The sequence below is a fragment of the Drosophila miranda genome, chromosome XR (genome assembly GCF_003369915.1).
Source record: "Drosophila miranda strain MSH22 chromosome XR, D.miranda_PacBio2.1, whole genome shotgun sequence".
Taxonomy (NCBI): Eukaryota; Metazoa; Arthropoda; class Insecta; order Diptera; family Drosophilidae; genus Drosophila; species Drosophila miranda.
The window spans coordinates 46,328,341-46,354,501 of NC_046674.1; the positions used below are offsets into that span (position 1 = coordinate 46,328,341).

Genomic DNA, 26,161 nt, shown 5'->3' on the forward strand with positions numbered 1-26,161 from the left:
GACTTGTCTCACGTACTGCCGATCTTTTTATACTTGGTTCATTTTGTCTGATATTGCTATTTCAGTTTTTAGTTCCGAGTCGCTTTCGACGTCGGTATCTATTATATATTTGCAAAGGTCTATACTTTCTAATTGGGGATTTATTTCTGTGTCGCTTTCGACTTCAGTGTCTATTATCGGCTTTGATTCATCTATATTGTCTAGTTGACTTTCATCAAAATGTGCTAACGAACCTGGACTTTTTGGGACATGTATCTCAATACCTCTTCTTTCTGCAATGGTTGTCAACCTTGTATTCAAGGATCGTAATAGCCTTTGGCATTGATGCTGGTTTTCACTAGTTAGCTTGTTATCTCGAGAACTTACTAATTGTGTGATTCTATTATATTGTGCTACTATGTTATTGACATGGTGTATTAGCGTTTCTGTTTTTATAACTGTATTCTTGTTGATACATTTATACGACTTTTCGAAAAGTTGTTTACTTTCTATAAGTTTTTTCGCTAGTACTGGCCATTCCATAATATTTTATTCTTTTTCTGAGTACAATAAACAAAGTAAGTGAATTTTAATGCTGAGAAATTTTTTTTTTGTTTTTATATGGGTCGATTAATGTGACAAAAAAAACCTCTTTTTTTTCTAAGCTTTATCAAGGTCCATAGCCCTACTAAGGTACCTCTTTTTCAAGGTCTTTTTATATTATTTATATTGTTTTTATATTTATATTTTTATATTTATTTATTTATTATTATATTATTGTTAGAATGGTCAGAAGTACTATTTGGGATTTTAGATGTGGTGTGTTGTCTACTACATCGAAAACATTGATCACATTGGCTGTGCTATCCTGAACTTTAGAGTCATGGTTACCCATCTTGATATCTAAATTGAAATCTACTCATGAAATGGATCTGTTTGGTTCTTTCTTTATTATTTTTTTTTCGCATGTATGTATATATACAACAAATTTTTTTTTTTTTTTTTTTATTGTAAGGATTTGTTACACTATTCTGAGAAATGAAATGTGAGTAGTTTTAGTGAACGGCTGTTACATAATTGTTTACAATCTTTTTAAAAAAAATGCTAACAGCATGTTTGTTAGTTAAAGCCTAACAGAATTAGTATTTCGCAAGCTGCATTTTCATGCATCAGCTTGCTTTGTGGTAGAACTTATAGTAAGGCAAGTTAAGGCTTGCGCATTTCCGCGGGCCCTTTGCGTTTCTTCGCTCTTTGGCGAAGTGTTGCCTTGATATTTGCAATACGCTCTATGCAGCGTTGTCGGTCCTCTTCTTCAGTTAATGATTTCAGGATGTCCTCTTCTAAATGTTTCTGGGTTAGAAGCTTTCTTACTTCTCCTCCTCGTTGGGTTTTGTGTTTCAGCTTCTTTTGCTGGCGAGCCCTGTACTCAGCTATTGTGAGTGGGCGAGGTCCCGCGGTTGGATCCACCTCCAGGTACTCCTGAAGAGAGCGTGGATCCCTTTGCACAATAGGAGCAGAATCGTTTATTAGTTGGCTTGGTCCAGCTTGATGCATTGGCCGTGGCCGGTGCTGGTCCGCTGCCAGGCCTGCTGGTTTTTCCTCGATGTTGCTGCTCTGCATTCGGCTCGTTCTTAGTTGACGTTTATCATTGTGTTATCTGCGCTGCTGCTCTGCATTCGGCTCGTTCTTAGTTTACGTATATCATGTTTTTCTTAGATGTTTGATATTTTCACAAAAGTTGCCTCTATTTTCACAAAATTTTTCCACATTGAATATTAGATTTAATTATTATCTTGTTTGTACAAGCTATGTGCATGGACAAAGTCACATGTCACGGTCGCCATGTAGAAAGAGAATTGAAATATAATTTAAACAGAGAAAACACTTCTGTTCAGTCGTTTGGTTTTGGTAGGAATGAATCCAATTTATTCTTCATAAACTTCTTTAGCCTAAAAGTACATAATATTCTTGGTTGAGTTCTGTCGCTAAGAGCAGCGACAGAACGGGATCATGTAGCATGCCATATGTATGTGTATATTTATGTTTGTAAGAATGTATATGCAGAAGGCATATACATTGGAATGCTCATTTGGCCACTTGGAATATATTGCCGACACTGCAGTTCTCACGCTGCAGGCCAGTCCACATATAAGGGACTGATCGTATTACGGCTCTTGAGTGTGGCTGTGTTACGTAAACATTGCGACAAAGTGTCTTTATGTTTATGAGCGTGATACTCTACATTAACTTTGGGCATATGACCACTTGACATATTGTATACACTACAATACGGTGAGCATATGCTTGTTTGGCATACAACATACTACAATACAGCTCTATAAATATGGATTTTAAAAATAAACAAAAAATTTTGATAAGGTCTATCGATCGAATAATTCGAAAATATTAAAAAAAAAAGGATTTCGGAAAAAGTATTTTGAAAATGGAATTAATATATTAGATTGGCCGTTTCCCGCACCGCTCCAGTTTATATGTATTTTCCATACTTGGAAATTTAAAATATAATTTCTTTTTATACTCAGAAGGAAGCGTTTACGACCCAATATATTCTTGATCAGCATCAAAAGCCGAGTCTTTCCGTCTGTCCGTCCGTTTTGTTTCATGCCTAGTTCTCAGAGACTATAAGAGCTAGAGCAACGAAATTTTGTATCCAGACTGTGATAACACACTGAATAAAGTTTTTTTCAAAAGTTTGCAATGCCCCTTTCCGCCCCAAAAAGAACGAAAATCTGTGGCATCCACAATTTTAAAGATACGAGAAAACCAAAAACGCAGAATCGTAAAAAATTACCATTTCTGCTAAACTACCGAATATGGATCAGATCGGATTATTATTTTAGCAAAAAGGATAAATCAATTTGTAGTGTATACGAAAACCAAGCCACGCGCTTACTCATTGTTCCTCTCTCTTCGTAGAGAGAACAAATTTAGTTTTGATTGTAAAAAGTTGTTTTTCTATTTTAATTTAATTTTTGCTTCCGTTGGGTAAAAATGACCGGAAAAGCGTTAAAAACATGTAGTTTTCAAAATTATTTTTTTTGCTAAGTATATGACTATGATGTAAAAAAAATTAGTATACAATTTGGTTTTCTATTTGTTAAAGCGACAACAAAAAATAAAAATTAATGAAATCGGATAACATTTGGGAAAACTTCATGCTGGAGAAATCAAACATGCATGAAATTTTACAGTGCGGCTTTTTTTTTGTCGCTGGTTGTATTATCGCCTAAAAACTAACACGAAAATATAAATAAACTGTTATTTTTGTTGTATGTAGGTAGATATTGTCTCTGAATGATCGTCTCCGCTGTTGTAGCTGGAGCTAAAAAAAATGATACATTTTTAATTTTAATGTTTAGCATTTCCCAGACTGTAAGTTTAAGTTGTTGAGAGCTGATTGATAGCTGCATTTTCAGAATGGGAAAGTTGTTAACTAAACTTCCTGTAGAACACTCAAGTTATACGGAAAAGTTACACATTATCTTTAAGAAGAAATTGGTTTTTGTTTTATTTTAAGCGCATAATTATAATTATACCCGATACCCGAATACTTTAGAGATAGATGCGTGTAACACATATATTTTTGATCAGGATCAATAACCACCCGTCCGTCCGTCCCTATGATCGCCTAAATCTCATAGACTAAGAACTATTATAACCTAATTTGTAATCCAGACTCGTGTCAGGCTCGGTATATACATACATATACATATATATAAGCACAATGTTCGAAATCCGAAAAACGATATTTTTTGTATCTATTCGAATTATAATACATCATAGACCTTATCAATACAATTTTTATATTTTTATCATAGATATTTATAAAGTTATACGCTCTCAAAGTACAAAAAAGTTTTTGCTGGCCCATCAAAGAATTTTGGTGCCAAAACAAGGCTATAAGTAGTATTAGTTGATAATTTTCTCCGTTTTGATTATATAGTAAAATACCATTTTCCTTTTTTTTGCGTTGTTTTTAAAACTAATTTTAGTAGTTTCATTGTTTGCTTCAAAAAATTAACTTTTTCCCAGAATTCAGAAATTTTAAGTCTGCTTTATTTCTATTTCATATTTTTTTTTACTAGCTCTGCTACTATTAGAGAACAATTTGAAGCATTCATTTTTTTTTAATTAAAAAAAAAAAATCATATAAATTTAAAAAAATGTTGTATTAAACAAATTCTAAGATTTACATATTACACTTAGGAAAACCACGAAGACGATATCTATGTTTCTTTCGACGATGTTACTTTATATAATGTAGATGGGTCGTTTGACTCACTGTGCGTTGTGGAACCACTTGGGGATCCTCTTCCCTCTTCTACATCGTAAGACACGATGTCAGCAGCTTTCCCATCCGGATGCTCTTATGAAGTTTGCTATCCTTCTGGGGGCACCCCGCCGGTTTGCATGGGTACCTATAAGCCATTGTCCTGTGAGGGCAGTATGACTGCGCTGCACTTTTTCTGCTGAGCCTGCAGAGCTCAGAGGTGCGCTTCTTTATGATGCTTGGCCATGTTTGCCGAGTTGTGCAACATCGTGCCACTTATTGCCACATATTGCAGATTAGTAGATTGAATTGCTCTTTTGCTATGAGCTTGCAGGGTGCCATTGGCATACAAATATCCTCCTTGTCTTGGTAAATGGTTGCTCTTACAGTTGCTTTTAATGTCCCGGTGGCCCGGGACCCATAGCTAATAATAGCAAATTGCTGAGCCATCTCGTGAAGAGATTTGCTCAAGTTTGCCACAGTAGCCGAGTTCGAGGAGAATTCTCAAACTTGAATTGCTTCTGGAATAGTGTTTGCTCCAGTTAGACAGTCGCCAACGTAGAAAACGTAGCCTGTCTTTATATTTTGTTGCCAAGTAATCCAGACATTCCGTTGCTAGGAACGGAGCAGTTGTTGTCCCATATGTGACTGTTTTCAGGCGATAGTACCTGATATCTTCCGAAGGGTTGTTTCTCCAGACTATCATCTGATGGAATCCCCCGGACTCATTCACAATTGTCGGTAAATTTTTTCTATGTCCGCTGTGAATACGTACTTATGAATTCGAAATCGTAGCAGAATATACATAAGTTCGCTCTGAACTGTGGGTCCAGTATGCAGAATATCGTTCAAAGATTTCCCGCTTGCTGACTTGCATGAGGCATCGAATACTACCCGAAGCTTTGTGGTGGTGCTCTCAGGTTTGAGTACACAGTGATGTGGTATATAGTAGTGTTTTTTAGGAACCTGTTATGCTGGCACCATCTTCATATGTCCTAGTCCTTCATACTCTTCCATGTTGAGATGCGGCCCTCCTACGCTAAGAATCTTTTTGTTGCAGTTTCCAAAGACTCCCCCAGGGCTGAAGAGCGTTCGGAAAATGGGAGTTTTACAATAAGCCGGCCATCCGAAGCTGTCTGAAGGTTTTCTATAAAAACATGTCGATTTTGCCTGGCTTATGTAAGTGTGGATCTGCCAGTGAGATCTTGCTTAGTACGTTTAAATTCTCTGAATTGAGTGCCTAAGCTGGCTGATCAGCTATTATCTGTGGTAATACGAAAGCTTCAATTCATTGCGTAAAACCATTGTGAAGGGATTTTATGAGCACATTTATTCGTGCTCTGCTGGTCTTTGTTTGACCTCCAATTTCTTCAATCCGTAATATTGTGTATTTTAGTTTGAGTGACAACATTGATCCTAAATCTAGCAGTGCTCTGAAATGAGAAATCTGCCCGTTGTTGGCTTCTACTGCCACCTTTGCTGTGGCCAGTAGATTGTCACTATTGTTACTTACTGCATCAACCGTCGGTGCTGTTGGTAGCTGCGCCCGATGCTGTTTCCAGATGTAGCATCATGTTGTGCTAACGCACATTTCTTATTTTTGTACCCAATTTAGTCGTTCCAATTAAGAATAAGCGAAATAAGCTTGCCTTCTTGCAGAATGTGCATAAAGGTGCTCGTGCTCTCCCTGTGTTTGCTGATGCACATTTCGTGGCTTTTGGCTCTCTCCTTGATGCTGGTGGCTTCTTACTGGTTCCTAGAACTCGAATTCTTTGCTCTAAGAACTGTAGCATGGTGTCCAAAGCCTGAATGTCCTTTGAGCTTCCCAATGATTACTCATACAAGGCCTTATTTCTTACATCCAGTTTTTTTCTGATAATGGCAATCAATATTGGATCCCAAGTAGATATTTTGATGCCCAATCCCTTTAGTGATGCAAGGGATTCTATGGTTGTTATGTACAACTCTTTTAATGACTTGGGATCGTCATTAATTGTTTGATGATTGAGGAAGCGGTTCAGTACCGTATTCGAAACATATCTGGATTTGTTGTATGCTTCAACTAGTATTTCCCAAGTGGCTTCATCATTTCCTTCCTTTAGATCGATATGTCGGATCAATCTTTCTGCCTCGCCGGTAACGGTGGTTTTAAGGTACCACATCTTTTTCACCGAAGGCATGTTAGTTTTATGAACGACACATGACAACAGGACAAAGAACTGGGTCAAATTCAATAGATCCCCATCAAACTTCGGAATGTTGATGCGTGGAAGATGCACGTTGTCCGTGTTTAGTGTGGCTGATTTTGCCAATGCTCTTTGTACCTTACTTTCCAGTGTTAGGTAGGCTTCCATGTCATATCCTCCTTCCACTGGGTCCTCGTCTTGTGTTTGAATCCATAGTGATTTTATCAAATCACTTGATGTGCGTCCTTCCGTCTCTAAAAGTTGGTTCAGATTGCGTTTTACGGACTGTGCTATGGACTTTAACGTAACGTATCGCTTACAAGTTGAACGTATGTAAGTCTTCACGGAAATTTACATATTCATACGTTTTGTCTGTATCGTGAAGTTTGGAGTCGTTTTTGTTGAAACGATTCCACGCCTTTTCGAGGTCCGATATTTTGGCTTGAAAGTAAGAGGTCTTTTGCTTTCTTTCTTGGCGATCTCTTTTAATGTTCCTAATGCACGTCGATATTTCTTTTTCGTGGACGTTGACATGCAATGACTGCATCTTTCAAGAGGCGATGCAATTACTGCACCGTCAAGTGGCCCGTGTGACACCAGCAGAAGGCTGTTACGCGAGCATGCAGGAAAGATAGCTGTTAGACTAATATTCGAGGAAGATTAGCACTAAAGTTTCTAAGAGAACTAGGCATGCATTAAATATAAAAATACCACTACAATTACTAATTACTAGAAAGGTGTGTAAGGATTAGTAATTTAATAAGAGGAAGAGAATTAGTGGTGGATATAATATGGTAGAGATTATTATAATCCTAAACGGTTCATGCAAGAAATAATTCGATCTACAAAGTGAAAGGAAAAACGGTATAAAATTTCTAGTAAGTCTAATAGGAATCGTGAAGTTTATGCGGCTCAACAGATCAGGGCTGTCTATGTCACCCCTGATCAAGTTGTGCATAAAAATCACACCAAGCATTTTTCTACGGTTAACTAAGGCTGGGAGGTTTACTAATAGCATTCTACTAGAGTAAGATGGGAGTCTCACACCTTCATCCCAGTTAAGGCCCCGCAGAGAAAAGAGTAAAAAGTTTTTCTGTACTGATTCTATACGGTCCTGGTGTACTTTGTACTGAGGGCACCATACACAGGAGCCGTATTCTAAGATCGGACGAACAAGCGAGGTATAGAGAGTCTTTGTTATATAGGGGTCGTCAAATTCCTTTGACCACCTCTTTATAAACCCAAGCACGCCCATGGCCTTATTTACCATGGTAGAAATGTGTTCGGAAAACTTTAACTTGGGGTCTAACATAACACCCAGATCATCCACCAGGGTAATTCTCTCAAGAGAACCACCAAATAGGGTATAGGGAGTCAACAAAGGGCTAGAACGATGAAATGTCTTAGCTTTGCATTTCGAGGCATTAAGGTGTAACAAGTTTGCACAACACCATGACTGAAAGTTATTGAGATCGGATTGCAAGCGAGATAAAAGGAAATGTCCTTCTACTGGACACAGAGTTTAACATCATCCGCATACATAAGTACTCAAGAGTATGTTAATACCGAAGGCAAGTCATTAATAAAGAGTGTGAAGAGTAAGGGGCCTAGATGGCTGTCCTGTGATGACTCCCTAAGAAACCTTTACTGGTAAAGAGAGGGAGTTTTTGAAGAGGACTCTTTGAGACCTGGAACAAAGATAGCTAGAAATCCATCTCAGGAGGTTGGGCGGAAACCCTAAAAGATCAAAATTATGCGCTATAAAGGAATGGTTTACAGAGTCGAATGCTTTACTAATGTCGGTGTAAATAGCATCCGTCTGTAAGTTACCTTGAAAGCCTTTAATAGTGAAAGAGATCAAATCTAACAAGTTCGTGGTGGTTGATCGCCGCACTATAAATCCATGCTGAGTTGGAGATATAAGTGACTTGCAGAGATGTTGCAAGTGCGGAGTTAAAACCTTCTCAAATATTTTGGGAATAGCGGATAACTTTGCTATACCTCTATAATTTTTTGCGTCAGACTTGCTACCTTTTTTATGGAGAGGAATTATAACCGATTCCTTCCAGATCGGGGGGAAGCAAGAAGAATCGATGGAAGGGTGAATTTAAGGTTTAAGCAAGGGTCCATACAGAGCCTCGGGGCAGTACCTGAGTACACAACCTGGAACTTAGTCTGGACACGGTGAAAACGGTTCTTATAGCGTGCTGTTGATTCGGTAGCTGCGCCCGATGCTGTTTCCAGATGTAGCATCGTGTTGTGCTTCTTGTCGCACTTAAAGCAGTTTCGACCTGGGCATGCGTTTGTTTTGTGATTCGTTCTAAAACAATTAACGCACATTTTTTGTTTTTGTACCCAATTTAGACGTTCCGCTTAAGATTAAGCGAAATTCTTCGCATCCGTGTAGCCAATGGCTTGCCTTCTTGCAGAATGTGCATAAAGGTGCTCGTGCTCTCCCTGTGTTGCTGATGCACATTTCGTGGCTTTTGGCTCTCTCCTTGATGCTGGTGGCTTCTTACTGGCTCCTAGAACTCGAATTCTTTGCTCTAAGAACTGAAGCATGGTGTCCAACGCCTGAATGTCCTTCGAGCTTCCCAATGATTACTCATACAAGGCCTTATTTGTTACATCCAGTTTGGTTCTGATAATGGCAATCAATATTGGATCCCATGTAGATATTTTGATGCTCATTCCCTTTAGTGATGCAAGGGATTCTATGGTTGTTATGTACAACTCTTTGATTGAGGAAGCGGTTCAGTACCGTATTCGAAACATATCTGGATTTGTTGTATGCTTCAACTAGTATTTCCCAAGCGGCTTCATCATTTCCTTCCTTTAGATCGATATGTCGGATCAATCTTTCTACCTCGCCGGTAACGGTGGTTTTAAGGTACCACATCTTTTTCACCGAAGGCATGTTAGTTTTATGAACCACACATGAGAACAGGTCAAAGAACTCCATTTCAATAGATCCCCCCATCAAACTTCGGAATGTTGATGCGTGGAAGATGCACGTTGTCCGTGTTTAGTGTGGCTGTTTTTGCCAATGCTCTTTGTACCTTACTTTCCAGTGTTAGGTAGGCTTGCATGTCATATCCTCCTTCCACTGGGTCCTCGTCTTGTGTTTGAATCCATAGTGATTTTATCAAATCACTTGATGTGCGTCCTTCCGTCTCTGAAAGTTGGTTCAGATTGCGTTTTATGGATTCTGCTATGGCCTTTTGTCGGCGACATTGTGAAAGCAATTTGCTGTAAGCCTTCGGGGACTGCTGGATCAGATCGCTTTCTTTAGGACCTACTGGAGGTTCCTCATAATCTTCTTTAGGGTCGATTTGACGTTCCCCACCAACGCTAGTTGTCTGCGATAGCTTGTCAATGCATTTGGTAAAAATCGTAACGTATCGCTTACAAGTTGAACGTATGTAAGTCTTCACGGAAATTTACATATTCATACGTTTTGTCTGAATCGTGAAGTTTGGAGTCGTTTTTGTTGAAACGATTCCACGCTTTTTCGTGTGCCAATATTTTAGCTTGAAAGTAAGAGGCCTTTTGCTTTCTTTCTTGGGGATCTCTTTTAAAGTTCCTAATACACATCGATATTTCCTCGCCAATATCTTACGGCAGCCATTGTAGCGGCAGCTTCTTCCTCCTTTTGTGTATCCATTCTATCTTTTCGTACTTATTACTTTTTGATCCGTTGGGAGTGTTTTATTTGCTTTGCAGCTGGATACGCTACGAATCGCAACCGTTGTCGGTCAGAAAAGTAATAGTACAGGTGATGTATTGAATGGGGGGATTTGTGCTGTTATCAATGTATGGAACGTACGAACAACAAAAATGTATTGTCTCGGTGGTAATCGAATTCTGTAGCTGTTTTTCTATTTGCTGATAGCTTGAATAAGTCGGATTTGCCAAAGTGATACTTATTGGTAGGAGATGCTACCGTAAGTGTATGGCCTGGTGCCAAATTTTATTGAAGATGTCCTTTTGACTTCTTTAATCTGGTTTCCAAATCGACTCCTTTCACTGTATCTTGTCTGACAGTTTGAAAGGATGATCAAAGTCGGGGGTCACCAAATGTTGATGTGTATGTGTGTGTAGGAAGCTGGGAAGCATACGGTACATATACCGTCTACAGTTTCGTCGTCGCAACTAGAACTTGAACCAGTTGGACTGCGGAGTGGGTATCCTACAGTGCGCAAAGGAGGGTCTGAAGACACGGCGACAGCCTCTGATGATTGCGATGGAAAATGAGTGACAGGCAGTTGTGGTACTGTTTCTGATACTGAATTTTATTGAACAAATGCATATCCTTATATAGCTAGCAGTGGTAATCTTATTGTATGGGAAGGAACGCACAGGCTCCTTGTAAGTGTGTATTTTTAGATAGGGTGCACTTACCCTGTGCGGGGGGTTACATTCCAGTGCATTTACTTAGGTACTTGGCAGCAATAAAGTAAATAGTTTATTGATTGAGTTTACAAGTGCTATTGTCTATTCTTAGTTGCTAATGTAATTTTCGTGTCGTCATATTCATTCACAGGAAGTGACATGGACAATTGTATTTATGAGTATTTGTGCGTAAGAGTGCAGTGTATATTCTGTAATATTAATTAAGTATAAGTGTGTAACTGAACATTCAGCTTTGATCCATCTGTGAAGATGTGTATAGTGCCATTTGGGCCTGGTAGTCCATCGAGCCAGTTACCTTTGTGAGGGTTGATTATTTTGAATGGGATATCTGTGTTAGTGTTCTGTTTCTGAGTGAGTGAACAAAAAACAGTTGTTCACTTATGTGAACTCACTTGTTCCTTTTTGTTCACTAGTTCATTTTTGCTCTCTTGTTCAAACGCATTTTGCGTTTTGACAGTTATTGCTCATTTGCGATTTGTATATTGCGTTATTGTATTACCGGCAAAGCTTTTTACTCTTTTAAAAATTCAGGATGTCGCCAATTCGAAAGTATAGTGAAATTTGGAATCATTTCGAGGAAGTTGGATGCCAAGAAGCAAAGTGCTAGTATTGCAAATCTGTTTTGAGTTGCAAATCTCTGAGTTGCAAGTCTGTGGTCCTTAAGGATCTGTGCATGAACAGTGAACAAGTGAGCACCTGAGTGAGCAAGTCAGCAACTGAGCAATCTAAGTGAGCAATATGAGTGAGTTGACTCACTTACTAAAAAAGAACAAGTGAACATGTTCACCAAAATGAGCAATGTTTACCCCATACTAATCTGTGCACTCCCTTGTAATGCAGTAGTGCGTTTTTGTAGGGACAATATTGTTGTCATTAAAAAATGACGAGTGACCTAAGTACTGGAATGCCCATTGGTCGGAGTCTCTCAGACGTATTGCTACCATTTCTGCCTGCGCCTTTCCTGCAAGGTCAAGGCTCTAAAAGCATAGCGCCTCATTTGGAATGTTGCGGAGAGCTCCACTGATGCATAGGGCCGTAGTTCACTGAACTTTGTCTAGTTGTAAGCCATCGGCCACCACACTGTAACTACGCTTTTACAGGTCTAAAGGGATGTAGAGGACTCTTCACGCTTTCTTTGATTTCTTGGGGTGGCTTATCCAGCAGCTCGAAGGCGCGGTCCGCCAGTGCCGCTTCAACCCATTTCCACTGCTTCCTTGGAATCTTGGCATCCGCGCTGTCTTTGTCTCTTATGACCTCTTTGGCTGAGTAACTTTTTTCTTCGGCGCTTCCGTGCCGAAGTTAAGGAGCACCATCGATACCCACTAGACCTTCTTAAGCCACTTTTCTGTTTGGCTGTACATCTGGCTTGCGATTTACCACACACTAAAGTCTGTGATGAAACCCCATTTGGTTCGACCTATCGCCTGCTATGGAGCAGTCTGATCCAGGCCTGCCTTTCCCTGTTCGGAATTGCTCCTCTGGGGAGGGACAGACTCATTTTTGTTTGGATTGTTTATTATATTCGTTCATTTCGATCCAACGATTTGCAGTGAAGGGGTAAGGTGCGACCAGACAGAGATCAAGTTACCATGCTATGGCATCCTTAGAACAGGGGGCTGACATGTCCCTCTGCCCTTACCGCGGCTCACAACGTTCCCACTTCTTTTTATACCCAATACTCAAAATGAGTATGGGGGTATATTAGATTTGTGTGACGTTACACGTCCAGAAGGAAGCGTTTCCCACCCCGTAAAGTATATATATTCTTTATCAGCATCAACAACCGAGTCGATAGAGCCCTGTCTGTCCGTCCGTCCGTCCGTCTTTCCGTCCCTATGAGCGCCTATTGCTCAAAGACTATAAGAGCTAGAGCAACTACATTTTGTATCTAGACTTCTGTGATATGTCTCTGTTGTATTTCAAAACTCCGCCTCGCCCCCTTCTGCCCCCGCAATGTTCGAAAATCTGTGACGCAGTTTTTTAATTTAACTTAATTTAATTTTTAATATCGAAAAGCAATGGACGTCCGTCTGTATAAATACCTAGATATTGGAGACAGCAACACGTTTTATGCAATGGAAACCCCGATTTTTTTAAGGGTTTTTGAAGATATGAGACTCAGACTTAGCACATCTAGTTTCTATTACGGTAGGCGACTCAAACTCTTAAATTCTCTCTGCCTTAAAATAAGAACATTAGTGTGGTTTTTTTTTACTCGTAAAGAACTCCCCGTCTTCTTTCTTCTATAAATCATGGCTTTTAAGGTTGCTCTTTTTTAATTTAAATCAATATTGGGTTTGTCCGACATAGATTCTTGTAGTTTGCGTGCAGCTACTTGCTAAAGCAATAGCAACAGCTTACAAATCACATGCATATGTATTATTACGAAACAGTAACTGGGCAGTCTAGTCTATGAATAAAGTTTTTTAAATTTTATTTTTGGCAAATATTCGATGCTTCTATAATCGTGACAAAAATACCCAAAATGGAGCGCGATTTATCAAGATTGTACATGCAGAAATTATTTGGCTTTCACACATTTTTTGCTCATACGAAAAGTGAACATAATCATATATGCTTTTGAATAAAGTGATAACATTTGCACAATTTTTTTATAAGACTCGACAAGACCGTCTAAAAGTAGTCGATTATTTTAAAACTATGAAAATTGGCACGGGTGGTAAAATTGCTCGTTAGCGTTTTAAATTGTTTTAATTTAATTTCTGAAGAAATTTACTAAATATCGTAATAGGATTCATAAGGCATTCCTGGCCATCGGAAGCTTGTATAGTACTTAAGTGGAAAATCGACTTAATAATGATGTGCATTTCGTGAAGGAGGATACGGGACGCCATATAAAAAACAAAAATGTTTGCCTATTTGAAATTTTATTTAGAAGGAATCGTAAAAATCGTTAAAATTTTGTATAAATTCCACTAAACAGAATCATGCCAAAAAGCATTTGCACGTAAATTCTTGATAAATCGCGGTTCATCATCGTTTTTTTTTAGAATCGAACATTCATCCTTATTCTGGTTTATGTAACTATTCCTTTCAATTAAATTTTTAAATCAATAAAATACAAAAAATAACAAACGATTTTTCTTGTCTCTTTTCTATTTCTCTCGCAATTATTCAACAAATCAACATTACAAAACAAAAATAATAATACTGTACTAACCTATTTCATATTCCAAACGCATGTATTCCAAATAAAACTTGTTCATCCAATGACAGACGTCGTTAAGTTGTCGTTATTCAGACAGCTACTTACATTCATAGCAATTTATGTTTAAATAACTAATTCGCTCTTGCTTTAATCAACCAACTCATGTTGAAACCTGTCGGTCTGCAAAATAGGCTCTTCCTCCAGCAAAAATGCGTAGTAAAGACAGAGATGAACTACGAAATGTTAGGTAATGCTAATGTAACATGTACAATAGTAGAAAATGCTAGAATTCTACAGCATTAATTTCATAAAAAAGAATAATATACGAAGGACATTGCGTTATCCGCCTGAGAAGAGTTATAGTAATAATACTTCTTAGATTGAAAATTTCTGAATTGTATTGAAAGAAATACAACTAAACAGCATCATACCTGTGTACATATACATATTGTTATATGTATAATTGAACATACAAACTTATTAATATACAGTGAATCAAAAATATTTAAGCACACCCCATATACTTTGAAAAAATCTTTTGCAAAAGCTCCCATTTATAACTATTTTGATTGGATTTTTGATGTAGTAAGAATATTAAAAAAATTACCGAAAGTATACATATAAAGTAGATATATATAATTAGTACTCTTACATTTTGTTTAATTTATCAAATATTATACATATAATAAATATAATTAATTTATAATGAAACACAACAATATATAACAACGATATATTACACATAACACGATACACAGAAAAAAAAAGATAACATGTCACGAAAACACGAGGAATAAGGTATGGAACTCTATCCAAAAAATTCAAATTAGTGTTGGATCTGAAACAATATTACCCAAATACCTAAAGCTCAGTGAGATATATTTAAAAAAAAAACCAGACTTATTTTCCAACATCGTATAAAAATGTCATATATGTATCTGCGAATAGAATCAATATGTCATATAAATAAACTAAATACATCATTTTGTTTTTGAAGAAAATAAAACTGAACGTTTTAAATTGCAGTTGCATATGTGTCCACATAATTGATCCAAAAAGATTTGGCTTAAAAGGAAAAAAATCTGATGAACATATTCAGATAGCTTCTATTAAAGTAATCGATATTTATGCGTATCAAAGTCGAATTGTTGAAGTTTAGTTATATTACAATAAAAAAAAGGGAATATGCAATCATCTTCATCCTTGAAGACCCGATCTAAATTTAAAATGTTTGATAACATTTTGGGGATAAAGTAATTTTAAGAATCATGGTGTGATCAAACATTTTTGATTCCCTGTACATTCATTCGTCATTTAATCTTACGATTGAAATGTCAAGTGCTCCAAAAAAATCTACATAATTATTATTCGCATGAGAAAAACTATATGCATTATTTAAAGTGGTGATACATGATGCATGCATGGATACATGTTCATCACATTTTAGTTCAATCAATGCATTTCAAACTCTTTATCTCTCTATATCGAAGCATATAACCCTAATAATATACTTCGCCTAGCTAAACTGTTTTTTTTTTTGTCTAAGTACATATGAGGATTTCCATGAGTGAAAAAAGTCAAATTAAGTAGGATTTATATTTTGACTATTGGCTTAACTTATAATTCTTAATCTGCCCTATAATTGTCACTTAGGTTGTTTTTGGGTAATTTTTCGCTCCAAGATAATTAAAAAAGCCAAGGGAATCGAACGCGACAAAAAGAGACACCGAACAATTAATTTTTATTATTTTAATTTTAATAGGTTTTCGCATCAAAGATAATGAAATTATATTTAAATTTGTTTAATTAGTTAAGTTTTAAGTTTAATGTGTTTTTATTGACTTTTCGTTGGAAATGTCCATATTTAGTATAAAAACTTGATATGTGGATATGTGGATGTGGATAAATTTATACAAAATTTACATATGTACGTTTCTCCACATAAAAACATATTCAGACAGGCTTCGGTTCCTTGAAACCGCACGAATTTGTGGTCCCGTTTTCACAAAACGCAAGATTTTTCCGATTTTAAAAATTTTCCTCGCCAAAATATAAAGTAAATGGCTTTTTATACAACCAAACGAATCTTAATTGTAAAAGGCAAAAAAATGTATGACTTATTAATGTATTAACATATATTTGACACCATTATCAGGGCAATTTAGCTTTTGCCTTTTTTATAAACAATTTTTTTTAACCCAACCTTTGACTTTGGAATAATTGGTCAATACAACAACACTTTGCGGGCTCATGTAAAAATCTGACGCAGCCCGAAGTTGGTATAGATACTTCGGATGTTAACTATAACAAAGGTTTTTGTGCGCACAATGCACCAAATTGTGCTCCTAAGATCACTAAATTGTGCGTTTAACAGAACATAGGAAATGTGAGAAAAATTTGTGAAAACAGGAACGAAAACGGGAAGTTTTGGCTGAAAACGCAAATCCCAAAGTAAGTGAAAACCGGAGCCTTCCTGATTGTACTTATTTTATATTTCTGCGATTGTTTGAAACAAAAAATGGATATTGTGGCGTGGATATAAGGCATTGTTGTAAACATGTGTGAAATAGCAACATCTATATTAATCGCAAAAATTATGAATTTAATTTTACTGCGTGAATGAAATTAAAGAAAATTAAAGAAACGTTGCACAAACATTTAACAAACATCTAAAATTTTTGTCGTGATACATGAATATGTACATGTACATGCATACATATATAAATGTGTTTTTTCGGTCTGACTCAACACATCGTACTTCGGGGAAATAAACTCACAAGTGTCAGTTTGACCACAAATTCGTTGTATGAAGAAAATCCCGAAGAAGATATTTTAGGATAGCGATGCTTCAATTGGTTCAAAGTATTGATTTCTTTTATGAATCGTATTGATGTAATATTTGTAATATTTTGTATATGTACACGAGTCGTAAGAAAAGTCCAATGTTACCTGGGGTAGAGAATGCAAAACTGGTAGACATTGTGTTTTTTGTCAATTCCTTAATTGCTCTTATAGCAGTGATAGGCACACATTTACATATTTGCATTGCGTTTGTGTGCCTAGACGCATGCAAAACGAAACATTGTATTTGTGCCAATCAATGTTATACATGAGTACGTAAGCGGCGGCGCACAGTGACGAATTCCGCCGTTTCAGCTTGGTAAATTATTAACATCTGAACAAATAATGATATCTTCATGAAACAAACTGCATTTGAAAGAAAAATCTTTCAAAATTTAATCTGCTTAAGTAAATTATGCTACAGTGTCCAAAAGCTTCACAATAATGGGTTAAAGTTGAACTTTGTTGCCGGTGCATATTTTCCCATGTAAAATGCTCAATTTTTTTTTTGTTATCGATAAAGTACTTTTAATAGTGTTGTTTTACTATAAAATATTATTTTTTATTTAATTTTTGACTTAACCTAATATTAAAAAATTTAAATAAAAAAAATTTTTGTTTGTTTCCGTAAAATAATCCTCCACTTCCTGTTTAGTGGGAGGAATATCTAATAAACTTATCATTTCTGAAGAATAACTACTTTCCGATTTAATTTGTGATCTTACGTATCTAATGGATGAAATATATGGATGTGAAGAGGCTGCCAACATGTTGAAAAGGTCTTGGTTTTGCTTAATTCGTGATGTCTTGCACGTATTCATATTCCTGTATTTTTTGTAATCTTTGTTTCTCGTTTCTTGGGCTTCCTCTGACATCTCTCTAATTGGTAGGCTCCGATGTTCAATTAAAATTTGACCATGTGCCAGAATTTTGTGAAGCGTGGGAGTTAGCTTCTTTTCAAGATATTTTTCCAGTAACAGCTCAGCAGTCTTCGAGGCATATTCACCAAACTTGCGGGTATTTTTTGTTCTTTGCAGTTTAAAATATTTAAAATAACACCCAATCTTTTGATAATGTCAATATCTCCAGGTATTTATACAGTAATTTTTTTTTTCTCAAAGAATGTCGGTGATGAGCTTTTATCGCTTGTGTTTCCAGATCCTTGTTTGGGGCAGTCCATTTTCAGTAATAGTTTGTCTAAGAATTTTTCTTGAATAATTTTTTTCCTAGTCTTTTGTATTTCCTTGGCTAGCGTGCTGTTTTCGAAAGATTCTCCCTCTCGCAGAATGGTATATGCAAGTTTTAAAATGAACTACATACATCTATGTTAATTCTTGCATGCAAAACCTGGTCAAAACGACAGGTAAAGGTAGAAATACTAGCCGCATATTCATACATAACCAACAACATAATTGAGGTAGCGCGAGATTGAAAATTATTCTAATATTGAGTGTACCTGAGCATATGGATTCATTAGTAGCTAACTTTTGAGCAGTTTTTCAACTTTGACTGCACTTTACAAATAAATGCCCTCTTTTCGTCGAAATCGCCACTATGCGGCGTAGCAGCAGCGAACTCTCCTATGTACTCAGGAAATGACCTTTCCAAACACTGTCTTATAATCTTCTAAATCCAGGAATTTACACATATGAACATGAATAAATTGTCTTTTCTGTCAATTCGATCTTTATTTCCCTGTACAGTTCGTGTACCCCCAGAACCGCACAGAAGACACCTAAACGACGTGGACAACTGTGAATGCCGGTACAGTATACTCGGTATGCTAAAAAATCATTCTGAGTCTTAATATACATTTTGGGGCGCATCATCATGCTTTTACTTTTAAAATGATAAAAATGGTCGTCGCAATTTCATTCGGCAGCATAAGTAAAAGAATTATGTTTTTCGTATTATTACTTAAATTGTAAGCTTCAAGATCGATTTCCATACATATTTACATATATTCTAAATATTGGGATAGCCATAAAATGAGAACACTGTTACACATCGATAAAAAAGAAAATTAAAAACCAGGGACCGCAAATAAGAGTCGTGAATGCAAATATAAACTCAGTAAATCAATGTGAAGGAAGATGTGACATATTCATATTTTAGTGGTATTTAGTGATGTCTATTCACGATTTATATGATATAAATCATTTTTAATTCTTATAAATAATTTCTATTAAAAAAATGCAAAATAATAAGTAAACATATTTTTTTCAATAACAGTTTCAATAATAATAAAAAAAAACCTCGGAAATAACTGCTATTTCGTAACTATTAAATAATAATAATAATAATAATAATAATAATAATAGAAGTAATTGTTAGATTGCAATTTTTATCTTAAAACTTATGACAGATACGGTCCCTGCTTTTTAATAAAATGGTTGATCGTAAGCTGTGGTTTTTCTCAAGCTCTCCTTCATTTAAATTTCCTTGCTTTTTCAGTTTTTTTCTTTAGAAACAATTTAAATCATTTTCTTTATCATTTTGTATAAACTAAATTATGTATCTTTTATCTTATGAGCAATCATTGCAGTACCCTCCATAATGTACGGTTAAATTATATATACAACATATATAGCTGATAAACCTACATATGTACATACATATTTATATTTATACGTATTGGTACTCTTCGTTGTGTAATTTATTCATATACTTTATATTATTTAAAATCTGCATTATGAATTTGTGTATATTTTCCTTGCTAATCTGTTATCTTTTTTTATATATCCATGTCAATGGATACAATAAATTAAATTAATATTAATTATGAGTGAAAATACACATGAAAAGTGGTTTCAAGCGGATCGATACCAGTTGCGTACCAGTATATACTAGATTACAATAAAATCACTGGAAAACAAACATTTATTTACGAATTTCCAGTCGCGTCACTGGAGCAGTCGGCGGTGCCATTACACAGCAGACTGGGGCCAATCGCTATGTACCGGATAACATGCGTGGACAAGTAAATCAGGCCGTAGGCCAGGCAGCCATTAATGAGCTATCCAATGCTTTTTCCTCCCGATTTAAGTAAAGCAAGTAAGCCAAAACATTCTATACAAAAAAATAACGAAGGAAACAGGAAGACGCTAAAATGGATCAGGAGACAGAAGAACAATTTCAAATTCATCTTATTCGTACAGAAACACTTGCATACGATCTTTATTTATTTTGTGATACTGGGTTTAGGATACTTTTTTCCTTTTTTTTTTTCTCGAAATTTTCCTACATTGTTCCAAAAATTGATTCCACATGTAATTCTTCGATTATACAGTTTTTCTGTTCCCTATTGTTATTTTTGTTGTATTATAAATGACGTATGTATATTGATTTATATGGAATTAAATATGTTTTCACAATGCATAGTACGTACAGAGTACGTGTGTATTTATTAATTTATGAGACAAAATAGTGACTCTTAAAGTATGATACGATCGATAGAATGATATATGTTTAAAAGAAAATTTTGTTCAGTATTTAATCATATATTTACATATGTGTATTAACGAATATAGCAGCTTTTTCCACTTACAGACTAATTCAAAATAAAAATACAGAAGTTTGAAACATACAAAATTACTAATACTTTAAAGGTATTATTATACGTTTTACAAAAATAAACGTCCAAATAAAATGTGTTTTTTTATCCAAGCGACAGTTTTTATTTAACACACTTGGCTGATTCACTTTCTTTATTTGAAAAGATGACGATGTAGGAGCAAACTTGAGACCTGGCTCAAGTTAACTCGGACAAGAACTAGTATTTCATACTAATTGCAATGACACATTAGCTACGTGAAAGTGACGTGAGGCTCTTCGCTTCGAGGCCGCTAACTATTTTCCGAATAAAAAAACAATTTTTTCCGTCGTTTTCTTTTTAATTGATCGTCAACAAACAATGTAGTAATTAAATAAAATCAAATATAATTTATTGAAAACTAAATCACCAGGGTCTCTTCTCTTGTATCAGTCTGTCATCTCTATCATTATTTGTTGATCGTATTTCCGCAGACATCAGTCCAACTAACTATGAAGCTAAGAAGCCATAATATAAAAACTTAATAGGAAAGGCAGGCAGTGTTGGCGAGAGATCTAGTTTAGCCTTGTAGTTGAACATTATTCCTCCCCAACAAGTTCTGAATCGCCTCCATGGCTGGCGCCCTAGCATCTCGAGATACCTTTCAGAGGACGGTTTAAGGTTATTGTAAAGACGTTCATACATGACCACGCCGTATATATGAAGAATGGAGAATACAACTAGTAGATAAACTTTAAGAGAATTCTTTTTTTAATTTTTGAAAAATGTAATTAAGTTAAAAATAAAATTCAGAAGTTATTAATTTAGAAAGCTATAATGAGCTAATGCCTTCGACCCAAATTTTTTTTTCTGTGTATTTATTGTATTGTATTATTTATGTATTGTTCTGAACAACTCTGAGCTATGAGTGATTTACTTTATTTTCGACTCGTGGCTATTCCCTTGAGTTTTTACATTTTTCGACACTCTTACGAACTTTGTTTAAAAAAATATCCAATTCGGTCTAGCCGTTCAGGAGTGCTATAATACTACCGGTAACCAACTGATTTTTATATAGGGTATATATATATGGGTATATATTATTGATCAACATCAACAGCCGAGTTATTATAGCCATGTGTGTCTATCCGCTCGTCCATCTTGATGAGAGCCTATATCTCGGCAACTAGAAAAGCTAGAGAAATCAGATTTTGTATCCAGACTCTTGCGATATCTGACTGTTACAGTTTCGCGATATCAAAAAGACAGAGAGAGCATGCGGCTTTATATTGAGTTCGTTACCGATTCAGGCGTTTACGTATAAAATACGAGTGTGTCTAGGTCACTTTTTATAAATATTTTTCGTATTTTTTGTGATAAGCCTGATTTTTTACCATATTGGATGTTGATTTTTAAGCTAAGAATGCTTAGATCAGCTTAGTTTACCTTATATTGATAAAGCTCCATGCTTTGCCACTGTACAATGAATTCAATCAGGATTAATCTCTTGAGGTCGTTTAAAAACGGCTGTTGTTCTAAGACAAATTGTTGCTGTGGAGGATTGGCTATTTCGAGAACGCCATGCGACATTCCATGAGGTACAGAAATCTTTGGGAATTATAGGGACAGAGTATATTGTAACGAATGGACATACGAATATGGAGAGCTAAAAGTTGAACAGTTGAAGAAGGAATTAGCTGAGCGGGGTTTATCGACAAGTGGTTTGAAAGCCGAACCTCAGCTACGGTTAAAATCTGCAATAGAGAGAGCAGGCCTCAATTTCGAGGATTATGAGTTCTTGGATGAGCAAGGGTCCCGGTCGACAGTGGAGGAGAAGCAGCCGGTGGCAGACAATGGCCAAATGATGGCGATGTTGCAACAAATGATGTTGCAACAGCAACAGATGATGTTACAGATGAAGGGCCAAGGTGACCTACAACAACAGATGATGCTGCAGGAGAAGGGTCATTATGTCCAACAGCAACAAATGATAATGTAAGTGGAGGATCAAGTGAAGAATCAAGGTGATGCTCAATCACAGAAATTAGAAGCTATGACAAAGCAGATGGAAGAGAAATGGGACAGCGTTGACAAGAAACTCCAGGAAACCTCAGAAGCAGTTCAGCGTCTGGATGAAAAGATCACACGTCTTGATAAAGGAATTCGGCAATTCGGTGACCACATGCGAGAAGTTCATAGCTTGGAACTGAAGGGCAGGGAAGTTACGGAGAGTCGCTTCAAGAGTTCGACAGACATAGAGCGACTCTCACTCCTGACTTACAATGATACCCCAACCGACTTTCTGAAAGGAACTCCGCGCAATGGTTTTGATGCAGAGAAAAACGTATGAGGAAGCGGTCAGTCAAGCACTGACCTGTCAAATATCACATCCCCAAAAGTGCATATTGTACGAGCTGAAGTAATCGACCGACAAGAGCCCAATTACTAGGAATAATCAAGGGAAGATGCTTCATTTACAACCAAAAGGGTCATATGGAGAGAAGATTTCGATATTGACAAAAAAGACCGGGATCCTGGTCCATAGAGCAGAAATCATCACAGGAACAAGGGTATATCAAAAAGTTGATACTAGAGACCTCCGAGTCTAGAGACGTTCAGCTTCAGCAGCGCCTTGATGAGCTCAATCAAACGAAGGAGGCGATGAAGAAGCACGAACAGCAGATGCAGAAAGTGGAGCATCAGCTGTCTGAGATTGGCGGATCAGGAGAAGCACAAGCAAGAACAAAATTTATCCGAATTCGAGTGCTGCCAACGGGAACTAGGCAGTGGCCAAGCTGTAGGAGCAGATCGCTGATCTATATGTCCAGACAAGAAAAACTGCAGCAGCTCTCGTCTCCAGCCAGGCGAAAGTGGAGTCGAAGAACAGACAGCTGGAAGCCACAAATGTAGCACTGGAGAAGATTAACAAGGATTATGCAGAATCTGGAGCGAGTCCTCCCAGTTGGTGGAATGTCTCCAGCAAATTTCAGAGCAGCTCAAATCCGAGCCGCAGGCAGAACGATCCTCGTCGAGTAACCTTCACATCAGATGACCAAATTTAACGAAGAAATGACCAGCAGCCAAAAAGAACTGACCAGCAAAGCCCATACCCTCCAGCACAAAGAAAAAATGGCCCTAAAAGAAACACAAAAGATCAACGACCTGAATGCCACTATATCCGAGACTAATATAGAGCTGTACACGGGGCTGGAGGTGCTCCAGGAACAGAAGAGCGAAATGAATCACACCTTCGAGCTTTTCGAGATGAGGCCGACAATAAAGGGTTTTTTAAAATGGCGACTTTTTGCTGTTTTATAATCAACAAAGGAAGAAAGGATTATCACCGAAGCTACAAACAAATTTGGAATTAATGAGTCAAAAGAAAAAGACAACCGAAGAGCAAAAATTAAAAGCGATACATCTCGAGAGACTAGCACCTTACCATGGAAAAGACTTGGAACTTGTTCAGGACGAACAAGATTAGGCGGAGGGCAGTGTAACGGATAGATATTAATTAGGCTGACTATTGTTGTAATGCCGGATATATTGAAAATAGTCAGTCTTGACTCGAAGTTATTTAGAACAACATATAACAACTTAAAGTTTTCCTGTTTAAGTAGAGAGTAAATCTCTATCTCCATTCTCAATCCGGAATACGAACTGTAAAAACGTAACAATGTATCGAATATTGCATGAAATTTTGTTATTTTTTTTTGTTCAATCGACGGTATGGGTATTTTAACGCGAGTCTAATGCCGCAAAAGTCGTCACAAGGTAGCATTTCAAACCAAATGGTCGCTTGTTCTTTCTGAAAATGCTCAACAACAATTGGTCATGTGGTTGTACTTTACTTAGACAATCCGAGATCTCACACAGCTTCCAAAACACGCCCTCACCTAACATAATTTTTCTGTTCCCAGCAATAAAAAAGGCTGATAATGACTTGTTTTGAAAATATTACTTCTAAGTTCCAAAAGTGCTACAAAAAGTTTTACCATTTCAAAACATTTTTTCTGCGGCTTTTGAGGTAAGAGCAGTTACCGCAAAAACTGTATGAATAATAAAAGATTAATCTGATTTTTTCAAAGAGGTTGCAGAAAATATATCCTCTTTCCATTTTTCCTAAAATTAGAAATAATGTACAATGTGTGCGATGTAATGCTTCTTTGTCAGTATTCAAGGTACCCAAGGTCCTGCCTATCTGATCACAAATGCATTGGAAAACCAAAATAACTTGTTTTTAACTGGGTTTATCGATATAAGACTACTGAAACTGTGCACGTGCACCAGCACAATGTATCATACATCATATATCAGGTGTCATGTATCATGTTTTCTAGTGCTAGTGAACCGGACGCCAGGCTTCGCGACTCGGACCAAAAAACAGTCGCGTCAAATTGGAATTATTCTTCGTAAAACCGAAGTATTGAGCTAAATTCATGTATCATAATCACTAATCCTATGCGTTCAACAGCACAATCGTAAAATATCCATCACTAATCCATGATTAAGTTGTTCTGGTGAACTGGTTTCGATGACTTTAAATAACTTGGCTCAATGGCTATGGGAACGCTTTTTAAAGCATAGTTTTGATTAGTTGTACGAACAACAAATGGGGTCGTCAAACTCGATTTCCACTGAAAGGTTCCAAATCTTTACTGATTCAGGGGCGCGACCTGAAAAACTATTGAGATGATTGCAAAAACAATGTTTTTTGTTAAATAAATTTGTGTTTAAATTCAACCGTGCATACTCTTACTTAACAGAGTGTAAGTTTCCGTGTTTCTAACATTTTTATACCCTGAGAAGGTAATATGAAATTGTTTATGAAGATGAAGATCATCCATCATAATCGACCAGTATAGGCATGGAGATCATTCTACTCTATTATTTTTCGGTATCACTCCAATAATAACATCTGTCAGTCAATAAACTGCTATTAAATATTATTGTTTACGAGTTAATTTCGCTACAAATTCAATGAGTCTGTCACCGCAAGGTATCTTTCTACTTTACGTAGTGCATCTATTAAGCTGCTATATATTCTGCCTTTGCAGTCACATTTACTGACAGCATCTTTGCCATGTTTGATGGTGTTCATCATTATTTATTGGGACGGCGTTTTGATAGTAAAGCTGTTGATTAGGAGCTGGCGAACCTATGATTCGTTTGAAGTTTTATATTTTAGATGATCACGTATTGTACGGCGCGTTTTCTCCCGCCGGCTGGAGAGAATTTGTATTTCTTCCTTTAGGAAATGATTGAGCATGTCGGAAATCTTATTTTAGCAATCGATCTAATAATTTAGTTGAGTGCTGTAGCTGACCCTCGTAACGATAATATTTTTATACCCGATACGCAAAATGAGTATAGGGGTATATTAGATTTGTGGTGAAAATGGATGTTACACGTCCAGAAGGAAGCGTTTCCGACCCCATAAAGTGTATATATTCATTATCAACATCAATAGCTGAGTCGATAGAGCAATGTCTGTCTGTCCGTCCCTATGAGCTCCTAGTGCTCAAAGACTATAAGAGCAAGAGCAACGACATTTTGTATCTAGACTTCTGTGAAATGTCACTGTTATAAGTGTATTTCAAAAATCCGCCTCGCCCTCTTCTGCCCCCACAATGGACGAAAATCAGTGGTATCCACAATTTCAAAGCTACGAGAAAACCAAAAGCGCAAAATCGTAGAGCATGACTATATCTTCTAGACGGTGGAATCTGAACCAGATCGTATTATTATTG

General features: G+C 36.6%; 1 protein-coding gene across 10 annotated transcripts in view; it reads left to right on the plus strand.

Moving 5' to 3' along the window:
* LOC117186837 (dynamin) overlaps positions 1 to 26,161 on the plus strand; it is a 131,093-nt gene that overhangs the window by 102,751 nt on the left and 2,181 nt on the right. For 4 of the 10 annotated variants that reach the window (XM_033388135.1, XM_033388136.1, XM_033388138.1 and 1 more), the window contains one exon: positions 19,778 to 19,928. The exons of 1 other annotated variant lie outside the window; for it this stretch is intronic. In XM_033388135.1, coding sequence (XP_033244026.1) covers positions 19,778 to 19,928 — 151 coding nt within the window. Of the gene's footprint in view, positions 1 to 14,106; positions 14,794 to 18,582; positions 18,997 to 19,777; positions 20,258 to 26,161 lie in introns of those variants that run through there. 5 more of the 10 variants (XM_033388142.1, XM_033388137.1, XM_033388134.1 and 2 more) reach the window with 5 other exon arrangements.